Source organism: Zalophus californianus, chromosome 4 (assembly GCF_009762305.2).
Source record: "Zalophus californianus isolate mZalCal1 chromosome 4, mZalCal1.pri.v2, whole genome shotgun sequence".
NCBI classification, from domain to species: domain Eukaryota; kingdom Metazoa; phylum Chordata; class Mammalia; order Carnivora; family Otariidae; genus Zalophus; species Zalophus californianus.
In genome coordinates, this window is record NC_045598.1 from 19,412,009 (window position 1) to 19,433,863 (window position 21,855).

Sequence of the window (21,855 nt, forward strand, 5' to 3'; positions counted from 1 at the left end):
AAAACCAGTTTCTATGTTTTGTCTCTAGCAGGTCTTTGATGATCTGAAATCCTATTTAGACAGGTGCTTTGAAACTTTCTACAGTTTTTAACAAACTTCACTGAGATTTGATGTGTCACAGAAATAACTGAATTTCCTTGTCAACTGCATCATAATGAACTCTCATATCAGGTCATTAACAATGTCCATTTCTGAGTTCTTTGTCATTTATAGTTATTGTTCTGATGCTTTTGCAAAATGTGTTTCATATTCAAGGAGATTCATAAAAAGGGCTTTTGACAAATACAGGTATTTGATATCTTTAAGATCATAAAACTGAAATGGGTAAGAATTTCCAGAACTAAAAAGCTGCATTCAAACTGAACAAAAATTAGTAACATAGAACTAAATGAACTGAGGAAAATGATTATAGTTTTTGTGACTCCTCTTTAAAATATTGCTGGCTCGGGCGCCTGGGTGGCTCAGTCGTTAAGCGTCTGCCTTCGGCTCAGGTCATGATCCCAGGATCCTGGAATCGAGTCCCACATCGGGCTCCCTGCTCAGCGGGAAGCCTGCTTCTCCCTCTCCCACTCCCCCTGCTTGTGTTCCTGCTCTCGCTATCTCTCTCTGTCAAATAAATAAAATCTTTAAAAAAAATTAAAAAATAATAAAAAATAATAAAATATTGCTGGCTCGGAGGCACCTGGGTGGCTCAGTCGTTAAGTGTCTGCCTTGGGCTCAGGTCATGGTCCCAGGATCCTGGGATTGAGCCCCACATGCTCCCTGCTCCGTGGGAAGCCTGCTTCTCCCTCTCCCCACTCCCCCTGCTTGTGTTCCCTCTCTCGCTGTGTCTCTCTCTGTCAAATAAATAAATAAAATCTTTTAAAAAAAATTAAAATATTGCTGGCTTTCTTGGGGCACCTGGGTGGCTCAGTAGGGTTAAGTGTCTGCCTTTGGCTCAGGTCATGATCCCAGGGTCCTGGGTTAGTAGAGCTCCCTGCTCAGTGCAGTCAGCTTGTCTCCCTCTCCCTCTGCCCCTCCCCCTGCTCATGCTCTCTCCCTCTCTCTCAAATAAATAAGATCTTGAAAAAACAAAACAAAACATTGTTGGCTCTCTAATGTTTGCTCTTCCAGATTAAGGAAACTTCCTCCTAAGATATTTAAATTTTGTTTGTTTGTTTTTTTATTTTTTATTTTTATTTTTTTTAAAGATTTTATTTATTCATTTGAGAGAGAGAATGAGAGAGAGAGAGAGCATGAGAGGGAAGAGGGTCAGAGGGAGGAGCAGACTCCCCGCTGAGCAGGGAGCCCGATGCGGGACTCGATCCCGGGACTCCAGGATCATGACCTGAGCCGAAGGCAGTCGCTTAACCAACTGAGCCACCCAGGCGCCCTGTTTGTTTTTTTTAGATAGAGAAAGCGCACATGCACGCATATACACGCACACGCATGCACACATGCAAGCAGGGGGTGGGGGGCAGAGGGAGAGAATCATAAGCAGACCTGATCTGATGTGGGGCTCGATCTCACGTCCCCAAGATCATGACCTGAGCTGAAATCGAGAGTCAGAAGCTCAACCGACTGAGCCACCGGGTGCCCTGAAGCACTTAACTTCTCTATCTGAACCTTCTGAAATTCAAAAAGTCTCAGTGAGTATTCTTTCATTCATGGCAATCATAGTTATTTTCCTAAGTTCAATAAAAATCTCTTCTCCTTGTAACAGGACACCATTGGGAACATTGGTTATTTTACAAAGGCGTTAACTGGAGTGTCATTTTTGAGAGAGACCTGAATAGACTCAGATATCACCAGACAGCTCTAAGGAAGTAAGGCTGACTTTATGAAACATGAAGCCAAAAAAACCCCTTGAAAATTTGACCTGATACCTGCTTACAGGGTTCTCAGAAACCTTACCAGGTGAGTAAAGAATGTCACTTCCTGGTAGGTGCAGGAACCTCAGGATATTTTGGGGACCTCGAGAAGAGGAATTTGCCCAAATCCACAGGTATCACAAGCATGACTGATGGCAAGTATTTGGTCTTGGCTTCTGGCCTAGAGAGGCTACTAAAAGTTCAATTGAGGTTCCTTATAAAGAGTTCCAGCAAAGCAAAAATTTTTTTAAGATTTTATTTATTTATTTGAGAGAGAGAGAGCACATGAGAGGGGGGCGGGTCCGAGGGAGAAGTAGACTCCCTGCTGAGCAGGGAGCCTGATGCTGGACTCGATCCCAGGACTCCAGGATCATGACCTGAGCCGAAGGCAGTCACTTAACCAACTGAGCCACCCAGGCGCCCCAGCAAAGCAAATTTTAAAAGATCTAAATGATCAATCACTACTCTTGCTAAGCTTCTGTAAATGATTAGGTCAAGTTTGTTAAAATTGGACTTGTTTTTCAAATGAGTTTCTCTCTTTTTTTAAATTTTTTATTGTTATGTTCATCACCATACATCGCACCATCAGTTCTTGACGTCGTGTTCCACGACTCATTGTTCGTGCATAACACCCAGTGCTCCACGCAGAACGTGTCCTCCTTAATACCCATCACCGGGCTGACCCGTCCCCCCACCCCCCTCCCCTCTAGAACCCTCGGTTTGTTTGTCAGAGTCCATCGTCTCTCATGGTTTGTCCAAATGAGTTATTCTTGATTTGCTTATCTCTGGAAATAAGGGTGATTTCAGAGAGAAAAATAATGATTCCATAGCACACCTTTGTGGATGTTAAATCCTAGCTCTGCCTGTCTCTGGATGTTTGCTGTTTGCCTGAGCTAGACAACTTGAGGTAAACTTCAGAGAAATTGCCACAGTAGCTCATGTATAGACAATCTCTGTGCTTGTTATCCTGTGGGGATAATAACAGGACCCCATGGACATATGATTATTTGAACAACTGGAAAATGGAATGGATTCCCCAACAATCGTATAACCCAACTAGCACCTTGACCAATTCTGTGTGGCTGGGATGACAAAATGGCTCCCTAAAAGCCAGAGTGTACCCCACTCCATGTGGTTAACTATGGACTTGTAGAGAAAATAGATGGCCCCACTTTCCTTATGATTGGACTGGATGATACACTTCTGGATGCCCATACGCCGGACAAATGTTCTACCATTTGACAGGGATTCCTCATAATTAGGATATTGTTAAGGCTAGACCTCAAATAAAGAGGGCTTCCTGATGGTTTTATCCCTTAGCCATATTTGTCCCAAGAACTACGTCTAACAATATAAAATTGTAAATGGAGGCTTTAGCCAAGCATACAACAGCCACCTTTAACCAAACCCAACTTATAGTCACCCACAAATTCAAAAGGTAGCCCTCCAAAACTTAATGGCCCTTGATATCCTGACTGCAGCTCAAGGAGGAACATACTTTACTAAAACAGAGTGTTATGTATATACTCCAAAGGACAAAATGTGACAGGGTTACTAACTGACATAAATACTCAAAATGGGGGGCGCCTAGATGGCTCAGACGTTAAACGTCTGCCTTCGGCTCAGGTCATGATCCCAGGGTCCTGGGATCGAGCCCCACATCGGGCTCCCTGCTCCACGGGAAGCCTGCTTCTCCCTCTCCCACTCCCCCTGCTTGTGTTCCCTCTCTTGCTGTGTCTCTCTCTGTCAAATAAATAAAAATCTTTTTTAAAAAAATACTCAAATTGGTGCTTTAAAAGATCTCTCTCTCTCCTTTAATGATTGGTTAAACTACTGGACTTGAGGAAGATTCTTGTCAACTATCAAAGGACTCTTAGTTGGGCTTCTTTTTCTTTTTGTTATTCTAATTACACAGTATGTTATATCCCTAGGGCAAACTGTCTCCGCCATTAATGACCATCAAAACCAGTACAATCCAAAACCTGACCCCTCTTTCTCAGGTAACATACATCCAAAACTTACTTCCAGGGATTGAGTATACATACCTTAACACTCTTTGCAGGACAAAAAGCCACTTGAACCTGTGTGGGCCTGGCCCCATCAAATTCACTTGACCGCTCTAATAGCAGAAAAACATCACGGCTTCTCCCCGTGGATCCATCTTTCCAGAATCAAGACTGCTCCAGCCCTGGATAAGGAGCCCTCCTCTAAGTACACTGTTGGAGATCTACACCTGTTATTCAAATGACACACCTAGAGGCTTAGAGACCCATGAATCTGGCCCATTGCTAATCCCTACTCTCTTCCATTCAATCATTCTATGATATTGTCTTAGAAAACTCCCTAAATACTTTCCTCCTGAAACTCTCACCATTTCTCCTTTCCAATTCCAAGACTTTATTCTTGACCTTTTCCCTCAGGGTGACCTCTCCAAATTTACTTGGTCAGAAATCATAACTTACCTGGAGCTCTCCCCTCCCTTGGTGTTCTGCTCTCACAATACAGTCCTCACCCCTTTTGGGGCTAAGCTTTGTCTTTCTCATCATAACCTTCTTTTGGTTTCCTCCTTCTGGGGCCATGCAACGCAAGGATGGTTTTCCTGGAAAGAAACCTCCTCATGACTACTCTAACTCCTTCCCTTCTTAGGACCCCTGGCCTCAATACCCCTACTCCTAATTATTGGTCCCCCTCTCTTTAATCTCTTTGTTAAATTTGTCTCTTCTAGAATCCAACAATTCCCCCGTTGATGGCTCAACAGGGATTCCAACCCCTACCATAGGAGGGTCCCCTCCCCAAATCTCATGGACCTGGCCGCCAAGGAATTTCACTCAAATCGCCTATCCGCACATTAAGATAATACCATGCTCTGGTATATAACTGCACAGACCCCCTGATGGACTGACAAGTTTAGGTAAGGACATCTTTATGCCCCTCATTCAGCAGGAAGAAGCTACTGAAGATGAGACCTCCACCTAAATGCCAAAGATTTGTCATTGTCCATCTGTCGGGGTCGGGGATGGGGGTAGAGGCCGCTTTTAGGCAAATGGGCTTGAGCGATGGAATGTCGAAAGGGCTCACAGCAACCACCTGGCTGAATACAGACAGGCTCATCAGGCGACCCACCTCAAAATACCCATAGGCCCGAACTAGCCAATGCGCTACTTACAACGAGACACAGCTACCAAAAAGGGGGAAGAGTCCATACATCACCACACCTCCTCATCTCCCCCTTTATAAACAGCTACCACCCACTGCCCCCTTGCAGACAGCCTCACCTCTGCTCCCTTGTATTCAGTAATCAGTAAACTTCTATCTCCTTTGTTCTGCGACAGGTGAATTTTTTTTTCCATTCTTTTTTTAAATTTTTTATTGTTATGTTAATCACCATGTATTACATCATTTGTTTTTGATGTAGTGTTCCATGATTCATTGTTTGTTCATAACACCCAGTGCTCCATGGAGAATGTGCCCTCTTTAATACCCATCACCAGGCTAACCCATCCCCCTACCCTCCTCCCCTCTAGAACCCTCAGTTTGTTTTTCAGAGTCCATCATCTCTCATGGTTCGTCTCCCCCTCTGACTTACTCCCCTTCATTCTTCCTCTCCTGCTATCTTCTTCTTTTTCTTTTTTCTTAAAATATGTTGTGTTATTTGTTTCAGAAGTACAGATCTGTGATTCAACAGTCTTGCACAATTCACAGCACTCACCGTAGCACATACCCTCCCCAATGTCTATCACCCAGCCACCCCATCCCTCCCACCCCCAACCACTCCAGTAACACTCACTTTGTTCCTGAGATTAAGAATTCCTCCTATCAGTGAGGTCGTATGATACATGTCTTTCTCTGATTGACTTATTTCACTCAGCATAACACCCTCCAGTTCCATCCACGTCGTTGCAAATGTCAAGATCTCATTCCTTTTGATGGCTGCATAATATTCCATTGTGTATATATACCACATCTTCTTTATCCATTCATCTGTCGATGGACATCTTGGCTCTTTCCACAGTTTGGCTATTGTGGACATTGCTGCTATAAACATCGGGGTGCACGTACCCCTTCGGGTCCCCACATTTGTATCTTTGGGGTAAATACCCAGTAGTGCAATTGCTGGATCGAATGGTAGCTCTAATTTCAACTGTTTGAGGAACCTCCATACTGTTTTCCAGAGTGGTTGCACCAGCTTGCATTCCCACCAACAGTGTAGGAGGGTTCCCCTTTCTCCACATCCCCGCCAACATCTGTCGTTCCCTGACTTGTTAATTTTAGCCATGCTGACTGGTGTGAGGTGGTATCTCATTGAGGTTTTGATTTGGATTTCCCTGATGCCGAGCAATGTTGAGCACTTTTTCATGTGCCTGTTGGCCATTTGGATGTCTTCTTTGGAAAAATGTCTGTTCATGTCTTCTGCCCATTTCTTGATTAGATTATTTGTTCTTTGGGTGTTGAGTTTGATAAGTTCTTTATAGATTTTGGATACTAGCCCTTTATCTGATATGTCATTTGCAAATATTTTCTCCCATTCTGTCGGTTGTCTTTTGGTTTTGTGGACTGTTTCTTTTGCTGTGCAAAAGCTTTTTATCTTGATGAAATCCCAATAGTTCATTTTTGCCCTGGCTTCCCGTGCCTTTGGCGATGTTTCTAGGAAGAAGTTGCTGCGGCTGAGGTCGAAGAGGTTGCTACCTGTGTTCTCCTTTAGGATTTTGATGGACTCCTGTCTCACGTTTAGGTCTTTCAACCATTTGGAGTCTATTTTTGTGTGTGGTGTAAGGAAATGGTCCAGTTTCATTCTTCTGCATGTGGCTGTCCAATTTTCCCAACACCATTTGTTGAAGAGACTGTCTTTTTTCCATTGGACATTCTTTCCTGCTTTGTCAAAGATAAGTTGACCATAGAGTTGAGGGTCCATTTCTGGGCTCTCGATTCTGTTCCATTGATCTATGTGTCTGTTTTTGTGCCAGTACCATACTGTCTTGATGATGACAGCTTTGTAATAGAGCTGGAAGTCCGGAATTGTGATGCCGCCAGCTTTGCTTTTCTTTTTCAATATTCCTCTGGCTATTCAGGGTCTCTTCTGGTTTCTTTTTTTTTTTTTTTTTTAAGTAAGCTCCATGCCCAATGTGGGGCTTGAACTCACAACCCTGAGATCAAGAGTTGCATGCTCAGGGTGCCTGGGTGGTTTAGTCTGTTAGAAGTCTGCCTTCAGGGGTGCCTGGGTGGCTCAGTCGTCAAGCATCTGCCTTCAGCTCAGGTCATGATCCCAGGGTCCTGGGATGGAACCCCGTATCAGGCTCCCTGCTCTGCGGAAAGCCTGCTTCTCCCTCTCCCACTCCCCCTGCTGGTGTTCCCTCTCTTGCTGTGTCCCTCTCTGTCAAATAAGTAAATAAAATCTTTAAAAAAAAAAAAAAAGAGCCTGCCTTCAGCTCAGGTCATGATCTTGGGGCCCTGGGATGCAGACCATGTTGGGCTCCCTGCTCAGTGGGGAGTCTGCTTCTCCCTCTCCCTCTTGTCACTGCCCCCTGCTCGTGCTCTCTCCTCTCTCTCAGATAAATAAAATCTTTAAAAAAGAAGAAGAAGAGTCACATGTTCTATAAACTGAGCCAGCCAGGCGTCCCGCCTCAGGTGAATTCTTGTCACCACCCGCACCACCGACTTCCACCCTGTCAGTCACCCCACATTTGGGGGTCCTCATCCTCTCAGGAGAGACACCCCATTTAGACACCACAATTGATTAAAAAATAATAATAATAACTTGAGAAAGGACTGGAAATGAGAGAAAATTTTGAAAATTCAAAATTAGGGACTGAGTTAGCCTTGGAAAAACTCCCAGAAGTGAAAATGGGCAGAGGCGTGATGGGTTTATTTTATTTTTTTTATTTTTTAAAGATTTTATTTATTTATTTGACAGAGAGAGACACAGCGAGAGATGGAACACAAGCAGGGGGAGTGGGAGAGGGAGAAGCAGGCTTCCCGCAGAGCAGGGAGCCCGATGTGGGGCTTGATCCCAGGACCCCGGGATCATGACCTGAGCGGAAGGCAGACGCTCAACCAGCTGAGCCACCCAGGCGCCCCAGAGGTGTGATGGGTTTAAAGCACTTTCATACAGGGAGCTCCACAGGACACTAGTTCTGGACAATGTCACATGAACGAATAAGCTGGGAAATGCTGGGTTAAATACTCAGTCCACCAGGAAATATCAAGAGGCAGCATTTCAAACACCATGAACTAGATGTTCTGATCATTGTCTAAGGTTAAACAGTTTTCTTTATGGCAGGACTGCTCAGAGCCCTTACCTTGCTGAATGTTGAAAAAATGGGGCAGACTCTGCGGTGTTCCTCAAATGTATAAGTTGCAGTGACTCAGACCCAGTAATGTGCCTCCTCGGATCCTCTCAGCCTGACCTCTCTGCTGGCCCCTTGGCTCCTTGTTCACGGAGACCCCGGATGCTACTTCGGCTTTGGTCATGGCCTCATCCATCCCCTAGCTCTGGTGGCTGGGTGGCTGGCGTTCCCTGCATTAAGTCTGGGCTCCCGCCGAGCCGCTGTTGCGCCCCCTGTGGTGGTAGCAGCAACAGCTCCAACCTAACTGCGCCCCGGAGGCTCTGCTCCCTCCACCTGCAGTCGGGTGGGCCTTCGAGCCTCCCCCTTCCCCCGCTGCAGCTGCCCCAAGGGGTCAGGTGGTGCCACCTGGCAGGTGCAAGGGAATTAACACTCTGGGAGGCCGACTTCCATCCTGAGACAGAGACGAAATTCCCTCCCCCTTCCCTCTGATGCACTGCTTTGAGCCGTGCTGTGTTCTTTATGACCTGCTAGAAACATCTCACGTGACTGAGCGAACCGCGGTGGCGGGTGGGGGGCTCTTGGTGAAGCTGTGGCCAGCTCAGTAATGTCCCGCATGTGCTTCACTCCTTTCCTATCCCGCTGCCACTTCCCTTCACTCTGGCTGCCCCCTGGGGTCGCACCCAGGCTTCAGCATTGAGGCTTTGCTTCAGTCTCAGTGTTCTGGAGAACCAGAGAACAAGGCATTGAACCAGCTTCTTGAGGACCCCCTCTCAGGGCCAGTTTTCCATGGCGCTCCCATTGGGAAATGCTAGTTTAAAGAATTTCTTCTTTGATGGGATGGAAACCGACTGAGCCTGCAGCACACATCCGGTCAGGCCCTCTGACCCCCACCCAACGCCCCCCGTCCACCCCCTCTCTGAGCTCTTCTCTCCAGAACAACAGGCTGAATGAAACCCCCAGCTCTTTTGGTAATAACAGAAAGAGAGCACTGTGCATTTATTGAAACAACATGTAACACAAACTCAGTTGCCATCCACTATGTCAGGGATGGGCATTGACACCGGTACAGCACTTTCTAGGCCTGTCAGTGCTACCCAGCTCTCCCTCCCGGGAAAGGAAGAGGGCAGCTTTGTCAGCCTGGCTTCCCTCCCCTCTTTCTAACACCAGCCGGTCACACAATGACCAGGCATTATCATACAAAAGTTCCTTTACAAAAAGCACCAATTGGCATACATATACAAGTATATACAAAAAAAATCACATTTAAAAAATGTACAAAATATTCCATTTTGCACCAACGTAGAAAAGTGTCCTGTGTGGTTGTTTCAAGCATGTTTCCAATTCTGGTTCAGTGGCTGCTGGATACAGCAGTGGGGGTCCTACTACTAGTCCCTGCTCTCTCCCAGCAGAGAGAAGACACGCCTTCCCATTGCCCCTCCAGGGGCCCCGACCCCTCCCACCCTGGGCCTGTCATCAAGGCAGCTGGGCCCATCCCCACCCTCCCCAGTCTCTTTGCATCCAGAAGGTCTCTCCTTCATCCAGCTCCTTACTGGTGTCCTACAAGAAAAAGACAAAGAAACACAAGGTGAGACCGGGCCCGGGGGGGGGGGGGGGGGGGGCGGGGGGAGTGGAATCCAGGGCTTACCAAGCCCCAGTGACAAAATTATCAGACTCCAGTTCCTGCCTGGCCTCTGCCTTTTTAAACCAAAATAGAATTTAGTTGTCAAAACACCATGGATTGCACATCCAATACGAAACTCCAAAAGAGTATCCTGTATTTTTCAACTGGATTGGAATTTAGTTCCAATAGTAACTTGGCTTGAAAAATGATATTAGCAAACGTGCTAATTAGCAAACACGTCCTTTCTATGCGCCGCTGTGCTAAATGATGATCTCATTTACTCTTCCCTAGAATCCTTTGAAGTCAGTAATATCATGCCCCCATGTACAGATGAGCAGCCCCAGACTCAGAAAAGTTGTGAACAGCCCAAGATTATACCATTCGTCTGTGGGAAAGCTGCGATTCAGAACCCAGGCTCTTAACCACGCTCTGCAGCTCAGAGAGTTTTCTAAATGACTTGCCCGAGGGCACGTGGGTGATCAGATGCCCCCAGGGGCCCGCGGAGGCCGTGACGGAGTAAAGCCTGCAGGCTAACTGCGGTGGGCGGAGCAAACTGGCAAAGGGGGCGGCCCTTGCCCGGAGCCAGCTCTCTAGGATTAGGGAGGGGGGCGAGCATTGTTCTTCCCAAATTTTCACAAGAAGGTGGAAATCCAGATTCTTAGTTGAAATTTCCTTAAAAAAAAAAACAAAAACAGGGGTGCCTGGGTGGTGCAGCCGGTTAAGCCTCCAACTCTTGATTTTGGCTCAGGTCAGGATCTCAGGGTTGTGAGACTGGGCCTGGAGCCTGCTTGGGATTCTTTCTCTCTCTCTTTTTCTCTCTTAAAAAAACAAAAAACCTGCCCGCCCCCATCTCCTAATTTTTAAAATGTTGGCAATTAATTTCAAAAAAAAAAATTTTTTTTAAAGATTTTATTTATTTATTCATGAGAGACAGAGAGAGAGAGAGAGAGAGAGAGAGAGAGAGAGGCAGAGGGAGAAGCAAGCTCCCAAGGAGCAGGGAGCCCGATGCAGGACTCGATCCCAGGACCCTGGGATCATGACCTGAGCTGAAGGCAGACGCTTAACCATCTGAGCCACCCAGGCGCCCTAATTTCAAAAATTTTAAATGTTGTGTTGGCCAAACAAAAGATCTCAGTGGGCCAAGCCTGGCTCCTAAGTCCCTTGTCTTTTATGTCTGTTATACTGTATTTTGCCTTCCACTCAGGAAGGTCATTTAGATATAAAATGAGAGCTTTTTATTATAAATAGTTTGGGTTTTGTTTTGTTTTGTTTTCTCTAAGGATAAAGGGAACGGGACTTTACCCTCAAAAGGTATAAAACACATATTAGGACCATCACCACAGATCGGCATCACCCCCACAGTCCAGCACAGGACTTTGCCCACAGCCAGGATTTCATGTTGTTGAATGACTGAACGAACGAACGAACAAATGAAGGTAGATGAATTTCTTACCTTCTTCCTTTCTCTCTGTGGACTCTTCCTGATCTTCTTCTTCTTCAATGAACTCTTCCTCTTCCTCATCTGTGTGACAAAGAACAACTGTGTTAGGATGGGGCCAGTTCCTCAGAGGAGCTGCTCCAAGGGGCACCAGGCTGGAGACAGCATTCATCCAAAACCCTTCCCACACCCAGTTGGGACCACATGGCCATGCGGTGACATCTGTGGCCCCGGAGGTGATGAGCTTGCCATACCTAAGCTGCACAGAGGTCCTCTCCCTCCTCCCACTGGCCTCCTCCTTCCTTCCCACACCCCTCCAAAGGAGGGAGGTTCAACACACCCATTTGTTCTAGTAGCAACAGCAGCATCTATCACTTGACTTGCCAGTAACCAGAGGGGACTTTGGGGGAAGCACACTTGGTGCTTCTGCACATCCCCCAGTTAGACAGAGACACCTCACCTGGGAAGAATGGACTCCCTGGTTCTCAGGGATCAGAGTCCTTGTCTTGGAGGAATTTGCTCAGCCTTTGAAATCTGCTTGCCTAGCACTCCTTGTCCAGTTTTCCTCATTCCACAGCCTACAAAGGGGTGGCTGTGGGGTGGGGGCCACTCCTGGGGCCATCTCCTTGATAGCTCTCTGAAGCTGACAGACGGCGACCTGTGTCCTCACCTTCCCATCCTGGGACATCACCTTCAAGCTCCACTAACAGGGAACTTGTCTGTTCTCCATCCCCCACCCTCTCCCAAGCCTCTTCCTTAATGCTTTGGGCCCCTGAGGGGGTCACCAGAGAGCCAGGGCATTTGTCAAGAGTGTGTAGGGAGAGGTTTGAAAGAGTTCATGCCTCCAAAATGTCAGCTCAATTTCCAGCTACATAGCTGGGACCTGTGCGTAACTCAGGGTTTTTTGTTGTTGTTGTTTAATTATTATCACAATTAACTGCTCTTAGCAGCATCTGCCGAGCACTTACTATGTGCCAAGTGTTGTGCCAAGTGTCTTTTGTGTGTGTGTCTGCGTGTGTGTGTCTGTGTGTGTGCGCGCGTGTGTGTCTGCACGTGTGTGTGTCTGTGTGCGTGTGTGTGCGTGCGTGTGTGTATCTGTGTATGTATGTCTGCGTGTGCGTGTGTGTCTGCGTGCGTGTGTGTGCGTGCACCAAACGTCTTACATGCATTGTCTCATGGAATCCACCTCAGGGTCTTGGGAGCCGGATGGCCCTTGGTGGAGTCCTCGTGGGCTACTTACTAGCTGTGTGGCCTCCAGCAAATTACTGACCCTCTCTTGGCTTTACTTCCCTAACTACACAATGGAAATGACGATAGAAACTACCTCATAAAGTTAAATGACAGAATATAACGAGCAGGGTATTTTGGAGCTCTGAGCATAGCTTCAACACCAGATTCGGAAAGCTTATGGGACACAACACGAGACGTGCCAGTTCTGTCTTTCTCAGCTGGTCCTCGGAGCATCTCCTCTCAAAGCAATACAACACCTAGCAAAATTGGATCTGCTCTCTCTCTGTTGCCAAATAGCTACCTCGCAACTGTGTGCCCTTGAGCAAATTATTAAATCTTTGCTCTTCATCTGGTTTCCTCATTTCCCCTTATTACTTTTCCCTTATTATTGTTATGGTTGTGTTGTTATAATTATTATAGGTACTCTATGATAGAGTAATTGCAAACAGAAATGAGGACATGATACAGGTAAATTAAGGTGCCCGAGTATCAGAGATGGCAACATTAAGAAGCTGAAGCTAAGACCAGCCTGAGGCAGTAACAACTAGTTGTTGTCTAGTACCTGACAAACTCCTCTGCATCGCTCTCTCTCTCACTTTTTGCCAGAGCACCATGATGTGGTCATTATTAATAGGACCACCTCTAATTTTTAAAGGTAGAAAATGCAGTTCACGGGCACCTGGCTGACTCAGGCGGAGGAACATGCAACTCTCGCTCTCAGGGTCATGAGTTTGAGCCCCATGTCGGGTGTAGAGATTAGTTAAAATAAATAAAAATTACAAAAGAAAAAGAAAATGCAGCTCAGAGAGGGAGAGGGGCTCACCAAAGTTCACACAGATAACAAGTGGTAGAGCCAATATGTGAACTCAATCTGCCTGACTCCAGTTGCCATATGCTCTGTTGCCCCATGCCTCCCTGCAGTGGATCCGTACATAATTTACTGAGCAAAATTATGTGCCAGGTATTGTGCGGGCTCTGGGCTCATGCTGAAGTTGGCCATATGAGTTTGGCTGTTTGCTATTGTACCTGCCTCCAGGTGGGGCTCAGCGGCAGGGAAGCAGATTGCCAGGGGTGAAGGAGGGAAACAGACGTATGCCACCACCACCTCCCTTACCTGTCCCAAAGTCGATGGCCTTCAGGGCGTCTGCTATGTGCTCTAAGTCCAAAGTGAAGTAGTCCATATTTTCAAAGCCCTGTTCTGTCTTCCCCAGCTGGCAACCCTTGGAAGCTTCCACAATGCTGTGGGGGAGGAAGAGAGAAAGAGGGGGGCAGGATGAGATTTCTGGGCCTCAGTGAAAGAAGGGGTGTCTTAGCTCCAATTCATATCAGTGCACGTATGTGTGCCCACACCCTTGCCTTGCACCTAGATGCTCCCCCTGGAGGGTGGGGTATTGCCTCTCCAGTCACAGGCAGAATGGGGGGGGGCAAGAAGGCAGGGGATGCAAAGGCCAGGAAAGCTAGCCTGGGCCAAGACCCTCCCAGCCAACCTAATGCAAAGGGGGAGGCCCACTGGACAGAGATCAGAGGCCCTGGTGGGAGCTGGGGCCTTGGATCATAGTCCTGGAGAGACACTGACCTTTTGATGAGTTGCTTAGCACTCTGTGGGGAGAAAGAGAGAGCAAAGGGTTAGGAGTACAGAAGAAGTGGCCCCAAGAAATCAGCAAAACCAGTGATGGTGCCACAGATGGGCCCTTGGTGCCATTCCCTAGCCTCATTGGGACCTGCTCCCTGCCCTGAGTTGAACAGCACTTGGGTCTTTTCCTTCTGTTCATGGACTGCACAGGTTTTGGGCATCACTCTAGAACCCTTCCATTGTCATGGCAGGATGCTTGGATTTTCTGGGTATCATTCTAAACACTCTTAAACCCCCCAATCTCCAAGATGAGAATCATACCCTAATCACCTTTTTATACCCAGTCTCTAGCCCAAAGCCTGGTCCACAGTATATGCTTAGGAAATTTTTATTGAGCTGTGAAATCTTATCATTGATCCTCTTATGTACCCCCCCCCAACCCAGCAAGCTTTTCTAGGGCAGGGCTGTGTCCCATTCATCTCTATCACCTCTGCCTCTGTGGCTGACTAATAGAATGTGCTCAGTGAATAGGCTCTATGTGGACACTGCATTTTGCACCTTACAATGCCATTTCACAAACATCTCTTATGGGATCCTCACAAAATCAGTTAAGAGGAAAGAAGGGAGGAATCATTGCATGCCCATTTTATAGATGAGGACACTGAGGCTTAGAGCTTTAAATGGCTTGATGGAGCATGACTTGCACTTTAGTCAGAGCCGGTGAGTTGAAGTGACTGCCCACAGCCTCCTCATCCTGCTCACCATGAGGAAGATGGCCCCGCCAGGCTCGTCCAGGGACTGGATGGCCGTCTCCACCAGCTTAGTGGACTTGTCCAGCTGTTCCTGGTACTGCTGGATGAGGGCCTCGATGAAGCTGAGCTTTTCCTCCTGCTCTCGCGTGATCCGCTGCAGCAGCTCACTCTTCTTCTCATCCAAAATGGCATACAGTACATCAAACTTCTGGCTCAGCTCTTCCTTTACCTGGTGACTGTTCTCCTGGGGACAGAAATCTCAGAGTCACACCCTGTGGGGTCCTCCTCCCTATCCCCGGGTGTGCTAGGAGTCACAGGTCTGAAGCTGGAAGATACCTTGCTACACCTCCATTTTACAGAAGGCGAGATGAAGGCTTAGAAAAAGAAAGCACTTGCTGAGGTCTCATAGCTCCTTAGCAGACCAGTAACGTTTGGAGGCTGGTGTCATGGAGAAAGCTAGCCCCCTCCTCAAAATTAGAGACTCCAGGGTCAGATGGGGTGATTGATTCTGGGCCCCCTGTGTGCTCCCAAGTCACTCTGTCCCTCCCCCCGGCCCCCATTTTAGGATCAAGACTGGATTCAGGAAGCTCTGCCTCAGTTCGTCCTAGCAGGGGCGGAGAAACAGCTCCTCCTCCTTGAGGCTCCCTTCTCTCCAACACAGACACTGCATCTTAGTTTCCTTACCTGTAGAATAGGCATAATAATAGTATCTCATCAGACTGGAAGCATCTCATGAGTAGTAACTATGCATCCCTCCTTCCTTTGAAACCATCCTTCACACAACTCTCCATCCACCAGGAGTATGATGATCCTTTCCCCCCAATCTCATCTCCAGGCCCCACCCCAAGTGGAGATGGAAAATTATGGATGCTTTTGCGGAGATAGAAAAGTTTCCTTCTGCCTCCGCAGTCTATCTACTCACAGTGTGGTCCCTGGACCAGCAAGCTGGGCAAATCCCGCGAGTTTGTTAGAAAGAAATGCAAAACCTCATGCCTCCCTCCAGACCTACTGAATCAGAACTTGAATTTTAACAGGATCCCGGGGTGATCTGAATGCACTTTAAAGTTTGAAAAGCTTTAGTCTACCACACCCTGAAGACAATGCTCTGAAATCTGCCAGTGCTGAAGAAATACTAAGAATTATTGCTGGGATGCTCCTTGAAGTCAGGAATCAGGTCTGTCTTGGTCACCACCCCATCCCCAGAGCCTTTGATGGGGCTTGACACACAGCTGTGTTCCAGAAGCATTTGGTAAATGAGTGGATGAATGGATTAGTTGGTCCTCACTCCACCATCCCCTCTTGAACACCCCAGCCTCCAGGCCCCAACCAGTAGCTACCACTCCCAGGTGAGCCTTCACTCCAGAGACCAGGCTGCACCGAGAGGCTTCGGACCACAGACAGAGCTCTTTTCCCCCTCACCTTGGTCACTCGACAGGAGTCCTCCAGCTGAGTGATGATGGTCTGCACACGGTCGTTCCCCGCCACCAGCATGGAGATACAGTTACTTAGCTCAGTCTAGATGGTGGGGCGGGGCGAGGGGGGGGGGTCGGATCAAGAGAAGGAGAAACAGAAATAGTCTCAGGGCCTGTCTTCTCGGGAGTGGCACCCTCCTTCCCCTCTCTGCTAGAAAGAGCCTCTTTCTGAGGTGCTGCTCAGGTCCAGAGCAGAGAACATCAGGGAGATACTGCATCCCTGATATTACAAATGAGGCCCAGAAAAGTGGACATGAGCAAAATACAACAGCAACGTACTGTCAGAGGAGGAGTTTGTTTCTAGGAAAGAAGGGATGCAGAAAAGAAATAGAGTTGGAGAGTTCTAGAAGAGAGAGATCAAGAGAAGAGTGGGAGGCAGGGAAAAATGTACGGAAAGAGGGGCCACCGCTTACTGCATGGGCAGGATGATGGGACTCCCACAGGCCTGGGGGCCCCGGGGGAAGGTTCTCGGCCACTTTCTGCCGCAGGAGAGGTAATCAGCACAGGAAGAGGTATCTGGGGCCCGAGGCACCCTGGGATTTAGAAGTCGTGGCCTGAGAGGACCCTGGTGGCCTGACCCAGGGGTCTGTTCTCTCCCCTGTGGCCACACCCAGGTGCTCTCAAGTGGTATAAGTATAACCCATGAGCTCAGCCACCTCCCTCTGTGGCCTGGGAAGTCCCTCCAGAGGGACTATTCCTGAAAGGCCGGCTCAGCAGAGGGACAGGGATCAAATCCACATCCTGAATCATCTGGCCGTGCCCCACAGGCCCAGGCTGGGGGTAGAGGCAGCACTGGCCAGTACCTTCTGTCCCTGGAAGACGCTCTGCAGCGGGGCCACCTCACAGGCCTGGTGAGCCCCAAACACCTTGCACATGGAGCACGTGGGCATCTCACACGTGAGGCAGTAGATGTTGATTTTCTCGTCTTCGTGCTCCTTGCACATGGGGTGGCTGCCCTTCTGCAGGGGCCGACTGCAGTGGAGAAGAATCGCAAATCAGACCGGGGGCGGGGGCGGTGTCCAGAGTCCCTGTCTCCTCTCCAGCTCCAGGGGACCACCCCGGATCTAGAGCCTGAGCCCTCAGTGACTGGCTTCCCCAGTCCTTTTCATTTTCTGGAGACCCAGAAGCAGGAAAGCCAGCGACACCAAGACTGTCCTCAAATCCTCGGACTCCGAGGCCAGTGATAGAGTTGGCCTTCGGCCCCACCAGAGCCGAACATGGGAAAGCTTATAGAATCCCAGGGTTGGGACGGGAGACATTTTTGAGAAGAGGAAACTACACCCCAGAAAGGTGAATTGACTTGCCCAAGGTCACCCATTAAGTCAGGGCGGGGTGGGGGGGCAAGAGCGCACTTGCTCTAATTATAGTCCCCATAGCGCTTGGTTACGGCAGGCCGGACTCTGAGCAAAGTAATTTATACTCATGGCCTCACTGATTTCTATATTTAATCCACCAGGCTGTAACCACCATCGAAGCAGGGAAACTTGCTGGTTCTTCTCATCTCTGCTGTGTATGTGTGGCAGGGAGGAGGTGGTGATTCAGTGCAGGTGGAGAGAATACATCAGTAAGCATGCCATGAGGGCGGCCCCAGGCTCCGAGAAAGAAGAAATGTGTGGGCCCCAAGTCACACGACCAGAACCCGGGCAGCCCAGGGATGGCTAACAGCTCAGCCCTAAGCCTTGACTTAAAGTCGAGAAGGTTTTTTTCCCTTCCTAAACACACATTCTTAGAATGTTTTTCTCCCTCGGTCGCATTCTCTACTTAGGGACTCCGGTATGTTGTGTTTCTCTCGGGGCATCAGTTACTTCCCATCTGAGGCTCAGTTTTGGGGGGCTAAGTCCTCCCTCCCCAGCTAGACTCTACACTCATTTAGAGCCAACCCCATGTCTACACTGCTGCTGCTTTCCCAGCCCCTAACCCAGCAAGCATCTCACAAATGTCAGTGATGACTGTACCCCGCCCATGTCAACGCCTCACCTCTGAACAGCCTTGCACAACTGGTCACACCCCAGGCATTATTACCTCTCCAGGTTCTTAAATAAGTCCCTTTCCAGACTTAGCTTTCATCTTTGAGCCCAGGGCCCCTCCCGCTGGCAAGGGGTCTCCCTTTGCCACCTGGCTCTACCCCCGCCCGGGGAGGGGAGGTCCGGAATGGCAGTAACTGCAGAGGTGAGGTAAGATCCTGAGGGTCTGGTGCCCATGCCCACTGCCATCCCCGATGCCCATTCTCCCAAGCCCAGGCATCAGCACCTGGGTTCAAATCCAGACTGTTCTGCCACTCACTCATTTTGTGACCTTGGGCAAGTGATTTCACCTCTCTGAGCCTTGGTTTTATCCCAAAGCTACTGGGATGTGTGTAGAGCTTAGCACAGAGGAGACCCTCCAAAAAGGGCAGCTCTCCCTGCCATTCGACTATGAGGAAAGGCCCCGAAGTGTTCAGACATAACATGCTCTTCATAGGTCGACCCTTCGGGGCTGGGGGCTGCCATACTTAGGGGCCATATTGATTTTATTATTATGAGAATGATCAGGGGCGCCTGGGTGGCTCAGTCATTGGGCGTCTGCCTTCGGCTCAGGTCATGATCCCAGGGTCCCGGGATCGAGCCCCACATCGCGCTCCCTGCTCCGCGGGAAGCCTGCTTCTCCCTCTCCCACTCCCCCTGCTTGTGTTCCCTCTCTCGCTGTGTCTCTCTCTGTCAAATAAATAAATAAAATCATAAAAAAAAAAGAATGATCAGCACTCTATCTGCACTTTTGTAATGTTGAACTCTAGCAACACAGAGGCAATACCAGTTCAGAACGTTCACCATGGAGTAGTTAGACAGGCTCCCTCCCAGCTTCACTGCTTGCTGAGTAGCCCTGGGCAAACCTCTGACCCTCTCTGCGCCTCCATTTCCTCACTGGAAAATGAGGGTAAGAATGCCAAATGGATTACTGTGAGAATTAAACGGGGGTCATGCACGGAAAATGCTTAGTACGGCGCTGAGACACAGGAGGTGCTCCATAAATATTTGATACGTTTAACATTTCCCATCAAAACCCTATTTGAGAGTCACAATAACAAACCTTACCGTCCTCTTCTGCAGACAGGGAAAATGAAGTCCCAAAGATTCACTCAAGTTCCCACAGTGTCTTAGTGACAGTCGGACTCACCAACGGTTCGCCCGGTGAGGGATTTTTCTCCCTAAGACTGGTCTGTCCCTTGTGCTTGGGCAGGACACTGCCTGCAGGCAGCACTGGGTGACGGTTTCAGACCAAAGGGCCTGAGGGCAGGAGCCTGGAAGTCTTGTCCGGATTAGTAAAGAGCCCCCTGGTGGCCGTGTCTCTCCCCGGGTTGAGGCCACACTGCACAAATTGCGTTCCCACAAGTTCTACCCAGGATGGAGCTGCTATTTCACAAACAGGGAGGCTTGGGGCCAGATCTATGAGGCTGTTCTCTGCCATTTCTCTTCCCGGCTGGGAAAGCTTGGGCAATTGACATCACCTCTTTGAGTCTCAGCTTCCTCAACCGTGAAATGGGGATGATGAAGGTCGTGACTGGTCCACAGGATTGCTGTGGATCAGCAGGAGGAAGCTTCCCCAGGGCCCGTGATGACAGCTATTACCTTCACTATAGAGAGACCCTGCTGTGTTCTCTCTGGGTGCTTTTCTCTGCTTGTCGCGGCCACTTAGCTGGCCCCAGTGCGTCCCTCTCCCTGTCACATCTCACCCTTCCCCTGGTTCCTGTCTCAGTCTCTCCTGGGAGGGCAACCTAATGTGTGGGCTCTTCCTGTTCACTGAGTGACACTGAGAGCCCGTGCTGGGGGATAGAGATGAGCCTCTGCTCTGCCCAAGGAAGAGAGAGATGGCTCTCTGGACTGGGGAGTGTAGCTCTTGCAGCCAGAGCACTGGATCCCTGGCAGATGGGAAGAAGCCTGGGAGAGCTGGGCCCAGACCGGCTGGGGAGGAAGGATGGGCTCCCGGCAGCCGGGCGGACTGACCTGGAGCACTCCTGCTTGTAGATATCAATGATGTTCTCCACCAGCAGATTCCTCTGCAGGCCGTACACTCCATGACGATCCATGATCACCTCGTGACGGCAGGAGGGGCAGCGGAAACGGCCTCCAGACATGGACACGGAGCCAACCCGGTTGGTCCAGAAAGGATTTGCGGCCTGCAGGTGGCAAGGGCAGAGGTGAGGCCTGGGACAGTCTCCAATTGTCCTTCTTCCTGCTTCCACCAACCATTCATGTCAAACCATTTGACCTGGAGCTCCCCATCCTGAGATGAGAGCCAGCCCACTTACAACGGGGAGCACCTGAGAAACACCTAAGCAAGTTTCGGAGTCAGACATAGGTTCAAGTCACGGTTATCCTCTGAATGACCTTGTTGCCCCAAGCCTCCAACCCATTCACTCAACGGGCATTATTATTAGACCTAGCTCATAGGGCTGCTAATTCAAAGATAAAATTGTGAGACAACATTTTGTAAAGTGCTTCTGGGAACCTTGAGTCCTGCCTCCCTGCCAGGCCACTCCTCCCATTCCTTTGTCAAGGAGATGGATCCCCTCCAGCCCCATATTATAGGGAACCAGCCTCAAAGAGGGAAGATGCCTCTACTGCCCAGGGCTTCCTGGCCTCCCTCCTCCTCCTAAAGCTCTGGGCCGCCTGCCACCAGGGAGCTGGCTCCAGCCCCAGAGGTCTGGTTTCTCTCTCCTCTCCGCCTGCCTCTCCCACTTATCGCTTGAGGCATTTGACTCCTGATTGGAGAGTCGACTGCGGGCTCAGGGCAGCGGTGGGGGAGCTATGGGCAGGGTGGGAATGGGAAACAGGCGTCCTGGAGGAGGAATGGGGCAGCCAGAGCCGCCGCCCCTGAGCCCCCTTCAGCCCAGAGGCCTCTGCAGGGGCTTCGCTCTGGACGGGAGAAAGCCAGCCCTGGTTTAGAAGTCCTGGACTAAGAGACAATGGCTTTCACCCCAGGAATACTGAGCGGCCACCTGGGGCCCAGGACCTGGCGCTGCCCGGCACTGACCTGGAAGATGTCATTGGCACACTTCCGGCAGAGGTTGTGCTGACAAGGCAAGATGACCACCGGCTTGGTAAACATCTCCAGGCAGATAGGACAGATCAGCTGCTTCTCCAGGTTCTCCATGGGGTTCCCATCCTGGATCAGGCTTGATTTATAATCCATATTGTCAGGAGGTGTGGGGGTTCACCTGGCTGCCTCCTTCACCTGCCTCGCTCTACGTAGACCTGGGTTCTTGCCTTTGTCACAAAATACCCACCCAGAGCCTCTTTGTCTTCTCCTGGTGCCCGAATTCTGTCTTGGTCTGAGGCCCCTCTGATATTTATAGCTGGGTCTCGGTCACATGAGCCCCAGGAGGGGACCAGCTGAACATTCCGATGCCAAGTGGCTGGCTGGGGCTTGAGTTTCCTCCAGGCCTGAAAGACAGGCCCTCTCAAATCACATGTAGGGATGAGCAATGGCTGTTCTCCCGAAGGAGGGTCGTAAACAAGAACAGCCTGTTCGTGGGCAGGCGTGGCGGGGAGGACAGGGTACCCGAGTTTTCCCCAGAAACTGGTCTCCCATACCAGGCTGGTAAGCCAGCTAGGGGCCCCAAGAGTGAGCCACTAGGATTTGCAGGATTAATAGGCCG

General features: G+C 49.3%; 1 protein-coding gene across 2 annotated transcripts; it reads right to left on the reverse strand.

Annotated features, from left to right (window-relative positions):
- Positions 1-9,103: 9,103 nt before the first annotated feature.
- On the reverse strand, positions 9,104-21,557 carry TRIM63 (tripartite motif containing 63). Of its 2 annotated transcripts, XM_027582689.2 has the most exons (9): positions 21,231-21,557; positions 20,201-20,373; positions 17,024-17,192; positions 16,168-16,263; positions 14,759-14,992; positions 14,000-14,022; positions 13,538-13,662; positions 11,209-11,277; positions 9,104-9,691 (listed from the first exon to the last, which is right to left on the reverse strand). In XM_027582689.2, exons 1-9 carry the CDS (start codon positions 21,387-21,389, stop codon positions 9,681-9,683), a joined length of 1,059 nt encoding a protein of 352 aa, XP_027438490.1. In that variant the 5' UTR covers positions 21,390-21,557; the 3' UTR covers positions 9,104-9,680. The 2 variants fall into 2 exon arrangements, with proteins under 2 accessions (XP_027438490.1, XP_027438481.1); XM_027582680.1 differs by lacking the exon at positions 9,104-9,691 and having other exon boundaries at positions 11,135-11,277.
- Positions 21,558-21,855: the final 298 nt, after the last annotated feature.